The 14235-nt window shown below is 45.6% G+C and overlaps 1 protein-coding gene across 3 annotated transcripts in view; it reads right to left on the bottom strand.

Annotated features, from left to right (window-relative positions):
• PIP5K1A (phosphatidylinositol-4-phosphate 5-kinase type 1 alpha) overlaps positions 1-12302 on the bottom strand; it is a 47280-nt gene extending 34978 nt beyond the window's left edge. For all 3 annotated transcript variants that reach the window (XM_058660245.1, XM_058660243.1, XM_058660244.1), the window contains exon 1: positions 11498-12302. In XM_058660245.1, the coding sequence (XP_058516228.1) occupies positions 11498-11579 (82 nt within the window). In that variant the 5' untranslated portion in view covers positions 11580-12302. The remainder of the gene's footprint in view (positions 1-11497) is intronic.
• Positions 12303-14235: the final 1933 nt, after the last annotated feature.

Here is a 14235-nt window from a genome sequence, read left to right as displayed (position 1 = left end):
TAAAGAGAAAGGATACATGAAAGTGACTTTATTCTCATTTGTTGCTGTATAGCCCATTTTTCCCAGTAAGCCACTGTAACAGTCCCACACATAAACCACCACCTTCCCCAAACACATTAACTCAGGCTCATATAGTCACATTACAATGCTACAAAGCTGAAAAACAGCCTAGAACGTCACTGACAATTCTAACCTTAACCAAGCAGGTTCCTATCCACTCACACACTTCTGCAATTACATATTACTTTGAGATGCCATGTAACTGAAAATAAACCTGTGATGTGAGGTTCACATACAAGAGCTTCACTTTGCAAGAGGCAACAATGTCCCTCTAAATATCAACGGTCTCTTATAAACAGGGATACCTAATTCATAGCATTTTTGGATGCCAAGACTTCAAGAATATTTTTTAAAAACTCTAGCTTTGAATTATGAAAATAAGCTGGGAAATCTATAATAGTTCTAAAATAATTTCAGAACCAGCTAAGTAAAATGTCCAAGTGGAAACACCCTATCAATTCTTGCTAAATTATAGAGCTGAATCATCATACGGTGCCACAGAAAACTTTTCTGAGTAATTCTGTCATGGAAAGCATTTCATTTTAGTCCTTGGCCCCACTCAAAATTGCTAATGGTGAAAAGGGTACTTAAAAGGGCTGGTTTCTGGACACTAGGCAACACACCACTGTGATTCTGCACAAATTTGCTTGCTGTTACTAAACCACTGGACACTCAAATTTATTATCAAAAGCAAGGAGAGAATGTGAAGAGACAAACCATCAGCATAACTCTACGAAGTATGAAGAAGGCAAACTTGAGGGAGGGATGAGCTGGCCTTGAAAGGAGATAACTTACACCAAGATATTTTCCGATGGTGAACAGCTCTGAAGTGACTTGTTTTTCCCTGCAGCATATAAAACAACACACAGTTGGCCTTCACAGCACAGCCTCTCTCCAAGCTTTCCAGAGCAGAACCATTTCCGTCAGGGAGGAGGTGACATCATCTACCAGATGAGAACCTAAGGTGCAGTGTGTGACTGATTGCAGTGTTTGAAATACACATGTCATCTGACAACACCAGAGGCAGGTCACATGCACATTCCCCAGACAATAGAGTTTTACCTCCACAGGTCATAGAGAAGATATCCCAGGGATCAATTCAAAGACTCACCAATGATCTACAGAGACATGTCAATAATTCCTCCATTGAGAGCACCAACAGAGGACCCAGCGTGGTAGCCTAGTGGCTAAAGTCCTCACACTGCATTCTCCAGAATCCCAAATGGTCGCCGGTTCATATCCCGGCTGCTCTACTTCCCTTCTAGCTTCCTGCTTGCTGCCTGGGAAGGCAGTAGGGGACCAGCCAAAGCCCTGGGATCCTGAAACCACACAGGAGACCCAGAGGAGGCTCCTGGCTCCTCTGGCTTCAGATCAGCTTAGCTCTAGCCATTGCAGCCACTTGGGGAGTAAACCAGCAGATGGAAGATTTGTATCTCCTTTTCTCTCCATAAATCTAAACTGTTCAATAAAAATGAGTAAATCTTAAAAAAAAAAAAAAAAAAAGAAACTATGCTTTTTGAAAGCAAAATGCTAACTCTGAGCTGTTCAAAAGAAAAACAAAACAAAAATGCCAAAAAACACCCCACACACACACACTAAAAATAAAACCTAAACCAACCCAGTTGTAGCTAGGATCAGAAGCAATCTCTGGGGTCATAGTAAACTGAGACTACTGAATGTTTTCCTACGTACACCCTTGCAGGGGGGAGGTACAATATGTTCTCCAAATGAAAATACTCAGAAATGTATGTGAAATGTCAGCCTGCCTCCTGAAAAATATTACTGAGTACACTGCTCTAAGCAACAGTGCTTAAAAAAAACTGTACCATCACCACAATACTGAACCAAGTCGATTACAAAAACCAAGCCACACCTCAGGGAAAAGCTAACTCATGGCAACTTTCTTTTTTTTCCAAGGATGTTCCAGGGAAACTCAGAAAGGGAAAAACGCTCCTAGAAGCAAATGTTCAAAAATAGTTTGGTCTTTTAGTCCTCATCTCAGTTCAGGGTAACTAAAAGCAACAGAGCAAGGACTCAGCAGATTTATCAATATTTACTTTCTTTTTTTTATTATTCATTAATTACATTGTATTACATGACAGAATTTCATAGGTACTGGGATTCTCCTCTCTTCACCCCAAACCCTTCCCCCATGGTGAATTCCTTCACCTTGATGCGTAACCACAGCTCAGGTTCCTTTGGGATTCCCTAATTACAAGCTCACACCATACAGAGTCCAGCGTCCCACTGTCCAGTCAAGTTCAACGGCCTCTTAGGGAGGCCCTCTCAGGTTTGAAGGCAGAGCCAGCAGAGCATCACCTTGATCAATTAGAAGCTCCAACATATCATCAGCAACAGTCCAGGTACGATGAGACTGGTGCAGAGTCCACTGATAAACACAGTCTATCTTAGAGTTTCCCCTTGTCCAGTTTTCCGCTGCAAGCATATAGCTGAGGTGGTTGACTGATCTACTCCATCTTCCATCTTTTCTTGGTTAATGTTTTAATTCCTCCATTTTGTTCAGGGGAATCCCCAAAGAAACTTTCAGGCGTTCCCAGTCCAGGCTCCTACATGTACTACTAGTAAGTGCAGTGCCCACCACAGTCCATCACTCCGAACAGCTGGTGGTTGCAACCCCTGGGTTGGATCTATTCTGAGCCCCGACCTCCATTGGAACCAATGAGTACTGCAGCTCTCCCCAGTTCTGCCCATCACACACTAGTCCCTCACCTAAACCAGTGGGATGTGTGCTGGTTGGGTGCTGCATTCCCTACTGGCACAGGCCATTTCGCCTTGGCATTTTGTGTTTTGTGCTGTTATCAATATTTACTTTCATAGCACACAGTCTGCATGCAGCACCTTTACAGCTAGTATCTCTGAACATTGGTTTTCTAATTTGGAAAATGAAACAATTACAGTAATTAGATAGTTCTGTAATCTATCTCTGTCTTTTTATAGTTCTACAAAGGTAAATTTTACGTTTCACAGGCTACAAGTATACGTCACTTGGCAACAAAACATTGGTTGGAATTATTAAGGAAAAAAAAAAAAACACCTCAAGTCCTTCCTTAAAAGACTTGAGTCTCCTGTATAAACCACTCATGGCCAAGAGGTATTCGAGATTTTTGGCAGATGGCCACCTCCCAACTCTATTTCCATATCTGGCTCTGCATATCTTGAAAAAAACAACGAACAGATTTTCCTGGATCAGGACAGGCATATTTCAGCACAGAAACCCCAGCTTTAATGATATCATAATAAGCATTAATGGCCTCAACAAATGCACTTTGAGACAACTGTATACTAAAAAACAACAACAACATAGAAAAAGTAACACACCTAACCACCCTATAAACAAAATGAAAACAAACCCTGTTTTCTCATTCTCTCACCCAGTCTTCCCTGCTCAACCCTCCTCAGCCAAGCTCTGCGAGCCATACTCTGTCAACTTCATCAATCCTTTGGACTAGTGCTTATTCTAGGTTCATACTATATTGCTCTGTTAAATACAAACAAAAAAAAAAGGAAAAAAGGATACAAGGCAAATAGATATGTTAAATTCCTTAAGGGATCCTTAAATCACCACAGAGAGCTGCTCCAAGAATCAAATGATTATAAATGAACACATACTGTATGTACTCATTACAAATAAACAAACTGGAATTTCACAAGATGAAGAAAATGATTGGAGACAAGAGTTAAGAATGATAGAGAAGCTGAGATTTAAAGGAAGTCTATTTTAAACAGAAAACAGTCAAAGAATTAAAAGCTTATAGGAGGGGCCGGGGCCCTGGCTCAACAGGCTGATCTACCCTGTAGCACCCAACTTCCTGCTTACGGCTTGGGAAGGCAGTGGAGCATTACCTAAGTCCTTGAACCCCTGCATGCATGTGCGAGACCCAGACTCCCAGCTTCGATCAGCTGAGCTCTGGCTATCAGGCCCCTTAGGAGAGTGAACCAGTAAATGAAAAACCTTTCTGTCTCTCCCCTCTGTAAACTTACCTTTCAAATTAAAATACATAAATGTCTCTTTAAAAAAAAAAAAAACTTACAGGAGACATGAATTTAGGGGTAAGTGTTATTAAGTTGTTGCTTGTGATGCCTGCAACACATATTTATACTGGTTCAAATCCCAGTCCTGGCTATTTGGGGGTAGGGAGGAAACCTGTAACATAGTGGGTTAGGCTACTCCCTATGATGCCAGCATCTCATATGGGCACCACTTTGAGACCTGGCTGTTCCCTAATTAACGTACCTGGGACAGCAACAGAGGATTGCTCAAGGGCTTTGGCCCTTGTCACCTGCATAGGAGACCTGACCATGCTGCCGGCTATTCACGGAGGGGAAAAGGAAGATCTCCTTTGACTCCTTTCTCTTACTCTGTGATTTTGCCTTTCAAATAAGTAAATAATGATCTTGTTGCCATCTTTACCTCAAGCAAGAATATTCCAAAATTGGGTCTGGCACGATACCATAGTGGCTAAAGTCCTCACCTTGAGCGCGCTGGGATGCCATGTGGGTGCTGGTTCTAGTCCAGGAGGCCCCGCTTCCCATCCAGCTACCCGCTTGTGGCCTGGGAAAGCAGTCAAGGATGGTCCAAAACTTTGGGACCCTGCTCCTGTGTGAAAGACCCAGAAGAGCTCCTGGGTCTTGGCTTCAGATTGGCTCAGCACAAGCCGTTGCAGCAGCTTGGGGAGTGAACCATCGGACTTAAGATCTTCCTCTCTCTCTCTCTCTCCTCCTCTCTCTGTATATGGCCAGAGATGAACCGATCTAAAGCCAGGAGCCTGTAGCTTCTTCCATGTCTCCCACGTGGGTGGCAGGGTCCTGGATGGGAAATGGAGCAGCTGGAATACGAAACGGTGCCTATATGGGATCCTGGCGCTTGCAAGGCAAGGATTTAGCTAATGACTAGTTCTTTATAAATGACTCCGGACTTAGGAAGCAACAAGAGTAACTAATAAAAAATAATGACAAGGCCCAGCATGGTGGCCTAGTGGCTAAAGTCCTCGCCTTGAACGCACCGGGATCCCATATGGGCGCCAGCTCTAATCCTGGCAGCCCCATTTTCCATCCAGTTTCCTGCTTATGGCCTGGGGAAGCAGTCGAGGATGCTCTGCACCACGTGGGAGATCCACCCCTGAATCCTGGGTTTGGATCAGCTCAGCTCTGGCTGTTACAGCCCTATCAAGAAAATGAAAGGAAGGGGGGTTAAAACCCCCCTGTGGAGAGAGAAAACAGAAAGCTCTCTCCTTACTTACAATAAAATATCAAACAAAATGGTATCTGGTAATATTCTGATCAGGACAAATGTAAAGCCCACCATTTTGCTTGCAAATTTCAGTTTCTCACTACAATGAGATGATCTAAACTGCTTTGTTTTTCATTATAGTAGAAGAGATGAAGGGAAGAATGGGACTAACATTGGGGCATGGCAGGTAAAGCCACCCATTTGGGTACCAGCTCATGTCCCTGGCTGTTCTACCTCTGATCCAGCTCTCTGCTAATGGCCTGGGACAGTGGTGGAAGATGGCCCCTGTCACCCATGTGGGAGATCCAGAAGTAACTCCTGGCTTTGGCCTGGCCCAGCCCTGGCCACTGAGGATATCTGAGGAGTCAACCAGCCCTTTAATTCTACCTTTCAAATAAATAAACAAATCCTAAAAGCAAAACAAAAACAGATCAGCTTACAAGTAGTTTATACTATACACAAAGAAAACAGACTGCATGGAGGTCCACACACTATCTCAAGGGTCACAGCTGCAGTCTGGTTACTCTTCATTTCCAACCCAGCCTGGGTGATGGCTCAAATGCATTTGTTCCAGACACCTATGTGGGAGACAATGATGGGGTCCTGGCTCCTGGCTTTGGTCCAACCCAGCCTTGGCTATCATGAACAACTGGGGACTGAATCAGAAGACCGATCTCTCTTTCTCTCTGCCACTCAACCTTTCAGATAAAAAAAAATATATTTTTATTAGAAAGGCAGGATTTACAGAGAGGAGAGACAGATCTTCCATCTGCTGGTTCACTCTCCAAGTTCTGCATGGCAGGAACTGGCCAATCTGAAGCCAGGAGCCAGGAACTTCTTCCAGGTCTCCCAAGTAGGTGCAGGGTCCCAAGGGACATGAACCAGTTCCCACATGGGATCCCACTGATGAAAAGGGAAGATTAGCTAGTTGAGCCACAACACAGGGCCCCAAATAAAAAAATCTTAACACAAAATAAGCAAAAAACACAAAAGCGGAGGACACAACACCCACAAGTACCTCTATTACTGAAGTCTCCAGATCACAGAACAATTTACTTGTGATGAAATCAATGAAGCTAACTCTACTACAAACATGCCAGGCAAAAATATTACAATCCTGTCTTTTCTGGGGTTTCCTTCAGCAATTGGCAGGGAGAGGGAAAGCGGGGAAGGAGATAGCCAGGAAAAGCACTGTGTAGCTCCCTCCAACTCACCTGCTTCTGATGAACATCACAAAGGTGAATGGTGACCATTTTTTTAAAAGATTTTTTTTATTGTATTTTTATTTTTGTTGAAAGTCAGGACAGAAGATACAAAGAAAGAAAGATCTTCTGTCTGTTGATTCATTCCCCAAAAGTGGCCATAATAGCCAAAGCTGAGCTGATTTGAAGCCAGGAGCCTCTTCTGGGTCTCCCACATGGGTGCAGGGTCCCAAGGCTTTGGGCCGTCCTCCACTGATTTCCCAGACCACAAGCAAGGAGCTGGATGGGAAGCAGGGACACCAGGATTAGAACCAGCACTCCCATGGGTTTCCGGCGGGAACAAGACGAGGACTTTACCCACTAGGCTATGATGCCAGGTCCAGTAGTGACCATTTCAAAACGCCCTACTCGGAAGGAGAGGGAGTTATCATTCCTGTCGATCTAAGGTTTCAAGTGTTTTTACTTGGGGGACTAACATGATTTTATCACAAGGCTCCTATTTCAGAGGAGCAGTGTAGCCCTTAGCATAATAACTTGCCTTTCTGACCCTTCCATTGACTTCATATCAGCTCTCCAAAACAGAAACTCTTCACCTTCTTTTCTAGTTAAAGGGGCATAAAATAGATTAACTTCATGCTCTGATGGACCATATGAAGTTCAACCAGAGATAAAGAAACAAGATCTCCGAACACTGGCTTGACAGACCTTGGCACTGTTAACAGCATTTCACCAAAGCTGATTAAGAAGTGCCACTGTTCAAATATAGGAATGGAGAACAGGAAATAAGTTTATTTTATACACTAAACAGCTGAAACAACACAGCAAACTGCATTGTCTCTACATTATTTACAAAGTATAATAATGAACACACAGGTACCAATATTATGACGCAGTGAGTTAAAAACATTTGCAATGTCAGCATCCCATACCAGAATACAAAGCTTGGGTCCTGACTGCTGTGCTTCCAATCCAGCCCCCTGCTAATGTGCAGGCGGAGGAAAACAGCCTAATTGCCTGGGCCCCTACTACCCAGGCAGGAGACTTAAGAGTTTCAGGCTCCTGGCTTTGGCCCTGTCATGCCTGTTGCAGCCATTTGCCTGCCTTTAAAACACATAACATAAACAAACAAATCTTCTTATAAAAATGAATACATATGGGGCCAGGAATGTGGGTAGTGAGTGAAACCTTTCTGCAACATGGGCATCCCATATGGGAAATGGCTTGTGTCTGTCCTGCCCGACTTCCAATCCTGCTCCCAGCTGATGATCTGGGAAAAGCAGAGGATGGCTCAAATGTGTGGGCCCGATGCCATGTAGAGACCCAAATAAAGCTGCTGGCCTTGGTATGGCTCAGCCCTGACAGTTGTAGCCATTTGGGGAGAAACCAGCAGATGGAAGATCTGTGTCTCTTCTTCTCTCTGGGTAACTCTCTCAAATAAATAAGAAAAAAAAAAAAAGCTGGTTTCAAAAATTTTTAAAAAGCTGGTTTCATTTATATTTGCCTCATCCAAATTCAAGCATGACAGCTACTCCCCTGGAAATGATGTTAAACATCTCTTAGACATTAGGGCTTGCTGCACCTTCTGTATTTCACGGGTCAACTGTACAGAAGACCAGCTATAGTTTAAGTGGTATCTAGATAAGAGTTTATCACAGGCAGGGAACTCCTCAAAATCACTTCTTCCTAATGTGACTGTACCCCACTTTTCTGAACTCTAATGTTATGAACGGCTTCTCTAACACAATCAGGCTGTTGTGAACTCTGACAATCATTTCACATCCACTTTCCACATCACAAATGAATCATGACTTTAGGATTTCAGAGTTTCACCAAAACTGAAGCAGAGTTCAGGGAAACATCTAAGAACAAAAACTGGTTTTAAGATGAGTTTAGCAAATACACCTGGCTCCCACACCTTGCACTTGCTCCCAGGTTAGCCTTCTTTAACAGCTAAGGAAATCAAACTATCACTCTTGCCAATTTCCTAGTTCCCTTGTCACCACCGTCCAAACAGAAAAACACTCTTCCTCCAATCACAAATAAAGCCCTTACCCTATCCTGCATTAGCTCAAACATGTTATAATACCTAAAAACATCTTTTAAAGAAGAAAATCTATTAACATGTACTGGGGCATGCAAATGGGGCAGCAATGAAGACGCTGTTTGGGATGCTCGTATCCCTTTAGGGCCCGGTTCAAGTTCTGGCTCCTCACCGGCCTTCCAATCCAGATTCCTACTAATAACGCACAAGGCAGTAATGGTGATTCAAGTACTTGAGGTGCCACCACCCACACAGGAGACAGAGTGGCTTCTGGGTTCCGGTTTGGTCAGGGCCAAGCCCTGGTTGTTGTGGGCTCTTAGGCAGTGAGCCAGCAGTGGACAGATCTGTCCCTCCTTCTCTGCCTTATGAATAAAAAAAAAAAAAATAGAAAATTCACTAATCTCAAAGCTAAGTGAACATGCAGATACACAAGAAAATATACAGAGAGAAGCAGAGTCAGAGATCTTCACTCCCCAAATGGCCTCAACGGGCAGATCTCAAGCCAGGAACCTCCTCCTGTCTCCCACCTGGGTGCAGGGACCCAAGGACTTGGGCCATCCCTTGCTGTTTTCCCAGAACATAAGCAGGAAGCTGGATTGGAAGTAGAGCAGCCAGGACAAGAATCAGCAGCTTGGGGCCCGGCGCAGCGGTCCAGTGACTAAGGTCCTTGCCTTGAACGCATCAGGATCCCATATGGGCGCAGATTCTAATCCCGGCAGCCCCGTTTCCTATCCAGCTCCCTGCTTGTGGTCACTTGGGGAGTGAATCATCAGAGGGAAGATCTTCCTCTCTGTCTCTCCTTCTCTGTATATTTGACTTTGCAACAACAACAAAAAGAATAAGCACCCATATGGGATGTTGGTGCCACAGGCACCTCAGCCTATATGCCATCCTCAGAATTTTGCTTAATTTGGTTGTTTCAGTAGAAGTCAAAGAAGCACAGGAGGGTCTACAAAACAAAAGTTAAAGAAATGTAATCTAAGGCAATTTATTTTTTTAAAGGATGTATTTATTTGAAAGACAGAGTTACACACAGAGAGAGAAGACATGTAAGAGGCAGAGAGAATGGTCATGGCTGGGCCAGGCGCTTTATCCAGGTTTCCCACACTAGTGCAGGGGCCCAAGCAGAGGCCATCTTCTACTGCCTCCCCAGGTACAGCAGCATGGAGCGGGATTCAAAGTGCAACAGCTGAGACTCAAACTCTTATCTAAGGGATGTCAGCACCATAGTGCCAGTCCCAGGCAATTCACTTTTCACTTAAAACTTATTTTTTCCAGGATTTTTCTTTTTTACCTTAAATTCATTTCTAACAAATTCAATGTGATTTGTAGATACATTAACTTGGACATTCTTCACCTTGACTTCCCATTAACAGTCAAGGAGCTATAAATTCACTGAAATGTACTATTTGATCTGCTTAAAGCAATACAGAACTGCCCATCCCTAAGACCAGGAATAAAACATAAAAAGATACACAGTAACATCTAATAAGATACCTGAAATGGGAGGCAGAAGAGAACTAAGACACATTAGGTAATTTCTTATGACTCCTAAATTGGCCTAATTGGGCAGGTACTTCCTGAGGCTGAATCAAACTGTGGGACAGAATCACTGCTTTAAAGGTCGACCTTGGTCTCTAACAATACCTGAGTTCAGCACTGCAAAGCTCCCCTGAAGACCACACACAACCACCCTCTTCTCTGGATTTGGAAACAGTGGCAATGGGTTACAAATTCAAAAGTTAACATACATACAAATTCTATCACTTTTCACCCCTCCCTTGTAATGTGTGGGAGGCAACGTGAGTTGCTGCGGCCCTCTAATGCTGTCACAGGAAAGGTAAAAATCATCTCTCAAGAAACTAAAAATAGGAGCACATAAATAAAACGACAGCTTGTGAAGAGGTTATTCGAGACTATCAGCTCTTCTCACTTGAGCTGCAGTGTTTAAGGTGGAATCATCACCTACTGAGGTAATTCCAAATGGCAAGGACGCAATCTCAGGCCTTGAGGTAATGTCAAAACCTCCAGGAAGGCGCCCAGCCTCTGGCAGCCCCTCCTGTTCCCAGCGCAAAGGCAACAGTCACAGCGGGACAACTAGGATGGAAGCTCTAGAACAGTTTCTGACTCACGAAACTCCCCCACCCAAACACATTTTCCCTCCTACACAAAATCTGTTGCTGTCCTTGTGGGCCTCCCTCAATCTTCCTTAGTTCCTAACTACTCCCGTTCCCCCAAGTTCCAGCTTCCTGACACATCCCAAGCATTCTTCCCATCCATTTCCTATTATGCAATAGTCCCCCCACCCGCAGTACCTGGAGCACACACCCCCAGCTTTGACATGATTTCTAACATCACCTTCCTCCTGCACCTTCAGATTCCATCCCAGCCTCGCCATTTACTCTGAGGGGCTTTGAGAGACAATTCCCCACATTCTCAAAACTTCTTGCTTCAGAACTTCTCATTATTTCCCGTCGCTGAGCACTCTCCAAAGCAGTTTAGTCCAACTAGAAGCGGGGGCCAAGTGCAAACGAATGACGCAGTGGTGGTGGTAGTGGTGTTGATGGGGGGTGGGTCTCTAATCATACAATTCCAGTAACTCCCACAATCCCCTCCTCCTCCCCAGCAACCCAAAAGACCCCGACAACTTTCCAATCCCTTTTAAGTCTCAGGGCTTCTCTCTGACATGTATTATCCATCAACTCGTCCTGGACCTGCCTCCCCCACGAAGTAGCTCCTCTCGACTTCACAGGCCTCCATTTTCCTTACACTGCCCCTGCCCGCTCAGAAACTGGTCCTCTTTTCGGAAAGCCCAGCCTTCTACTCCCCCTTCCCGGGAATCCCTCGCACAGACCCGAACCACAGGTGCCCTCCCAAGTCTCGCTCTTCCTGCCACCGCCACAGCCTTCATGAGCCTCCTTGCCCACGGCCCGCCCGGCTTACCTGAGACCGAGGTACCAGAAGGGATCCCGGAATCCAAGGCTGAACACCCGACCGCCGACGGCCCACAAGAGGCCGTCGCCATCTTGGCAGCCCCCTCCCCCCTCAGCGTCCTCGCTCCCTTTGAACCGGACTCTTCCTCTCCTCGGAACCGAATTTTCCCCACGTCTCTTCACAGAACCCACGTTCTGAGGTCCACTTTCCAGTCCCCCTTCTGGGGCCTCTCAGACTCTTCGAGCCAACTCCTGGACCAGCTCAGGGCCGCACCATTCGCCTAGCACGGGGGAGAACTCCCGTCTCGCTCCCCCTACGTAATTTAACCGCCTTCCGCAGGGGCTGCTTTCCCCCTTTCACAAGGGAAAAGTAGGCTCAAGCTGCCTGCTGGGACCCCCTGTCACGACTAAAGCCTTCCGTCTAAGGAAAACGAGGCCGGAGGAACGACGAACGCCCCCTCCCCTTCCTTCCCAGCCTCAGCCTGTTTATCGCCCAGCCCCGCCGCTCCGCTCTTAGGTGGCCGAGGAAATCCGAGCAGTGCGCGTGCGCGCGGGCAGCTCCGCGGGCCACTCCCGTGGGCGGCAGAGAGGAGCAAGAGCCAATGGGGAGACTTGTGATGGTCACGTGAGAAGAGTACCTCACGTCCTAACGCCTCCCCAGGTGAGGCAGCCGGGCGCGCGCCGGACGGCCGACGGTCCCTACGGTGGCTCGGCGGGTCAGCTCGCCGAGAAACCTGGGCGATGCGCGCTCTGCACTCCGGCAGCCACAGAGCCTCTGGAATTCCCAGCCCCGGGAAGAACTCCGGACACTCAGCGCCAACTTCAAGTCGAATGCCGCAAAACGTCACATGCCAATAAAAACTGCCCTTGTCCGTTTTACGACCTTGTTGACTTCAGCGTGTGCGCCTGCCGTGTCTTCCTCCAAAGGACGTTGAAAATAGATGTTTTGCTTGCCTCAGTCAAGGCTGGACACAGTGACAGAACTGAGGAAATATTGAACAGCTCGATCACTAGATCTAAAGGAGCCAAAAGGAGCCATGGAAGGTAACTAGACGGCTTTCGCTGCCCTTCTCTATCACTCGACGATGTATACTGCAAAGGGCATGGAAGCACGCGGAAACATGGCCCTCCCACTCTGGAGGTTGGGCACATAGTGGGCAAGCCTGAAGGCTTGTTTGAATAAACCGCCGGCTTCTGGAGGGTGAGGACTGGGTTTGGTTCACCCTTGTTATCTTCCACTCCTCCTGTGCACATATGATGCCCCAGTCATTATAAGTGGAATGAACAAATATGAAGAGAATGGGGAAAATCCTCGGTTTTGTTGACATCCGGAAGTGAGATGTCAAGGCCCACCAAAGGAAACCCAGGACCTCCAGTGTGTGCAGAAAGTCCTCCGCAGAGCTCTCAGCCTCTCCCTACTGCCACCTGCTGGCTGATTGGGCTTCCTTTGCATATCAAGATAGCTGCAGGAGAGATTGGGTTATCATTTGTAATTCTTTAGCAGTGTCATATTGACGTAATTTATGATGGCCTTATTCTTGTACCTCCCACCCAACTAAACAACAGGAACCAGAGGGTGTAACACAGAGGATTTGGCTCACTGGCCTTCAGGAAATCAAAATTTTGTAATAAATTATTTTTGTTCCTAAAAAGACACTGAGCTTGCTGTTATTCCCTGAGTTACCACAGAAACTAGTTAATGTAGAGACAAGCCTATTTCTGATTTCAACAATGGGAATAACCAATAAATTCCTGAATGACAAGGGTTATCCAACAGGGATCTTTTCTCCCTGGGGGCTGATCTGTGAATCTGATGTCAGCCCCACTAAAATAAGAAATCCCTGTTTTCTTGTAGCTTCTTATAAATCCTTGTTTATCTCTTGTGCACCATAAAATAACTACTTTGATACATACAATCTTGTATTATGGCAGTCTGTTTACCTGTTTATCTTCCTCATAAGCTGATCTCTTCAGGGCAAAGATCATATCGTAGCCATTTTTATATCTCAAGCTTGTAAAATAGTGCCTGACACAGCCTGTCTCCTAAATATTTGAATGGATGTAGGCAAAAGTAGAATTATAAGTATTTTAAGAAGCGAATGTCTCCCATTTTTTCCCCCTAAACTTTGTCTCTGCTTCTACCTCCATGTAATCCCTAGGGTGCCTTCTGAGTCATACAGCTACTCTTCCCCAGGAACATTCCTGGCATAGCCAAACTGGGGTGACGTGGCAGGGCGTGGAAGCAGGGCAGGACACGACCTGTTAGCTTAGAGACTCCAAGGAAACGGAAAAGGGAGCTTACCAAATAAGTACTTAAGGAAACAGGGAAAATCCTTGTGCCAATAATAGGGCCACACATACACACGACGTAAGTACATGTGAGTGCATTCTTTAAGTTTTAGAATAATTCCCCTTTTTTGAATATTTCTTTTTATTTTCTTTGGAAAGGTAGAGAGAATGATCTTCTGTCTGTTGGTTGACTTCCCAAGTAGCTACAACGGCCGGAGCTAAGCTGATCTGAAGCCAGAAGACAGGGGCTTCGTCCTGGGTTTCCCACATGGGTGCAAGATCCCAAGGCTTTGGGCCATCCTCCACTGTTTTCCCAGAAACAAGGACCTGGATGGAAATAGGGTACTGGGACATGAACCAGCAACTATATGAATTCCTAGTGTATGTAAGGTGAGGATTTAGCCACTAGGCCATTCTGATTCACTCCCCAAGTGGCCGCAACAGCCAGAGCTGAGCTGA

This window comes from Ochotona princeps, chromosome 2, assembly GCF_030435755.1.
Source record: "Ochotona princeps isolate mOchPri1 chromosome 2, mOchPri1.hap1, whole genome shotgun sequence".
Classification (NCBI taxonomy): Eukaryota; Metazoa; Chordata; class Mammalia; order Lagomorpha; family Ochotonidae; genus Ochotona; species Ochotona princeps.
This window is presented reverse-complemented; position numbering and strand designations above follow the sequence as displayed.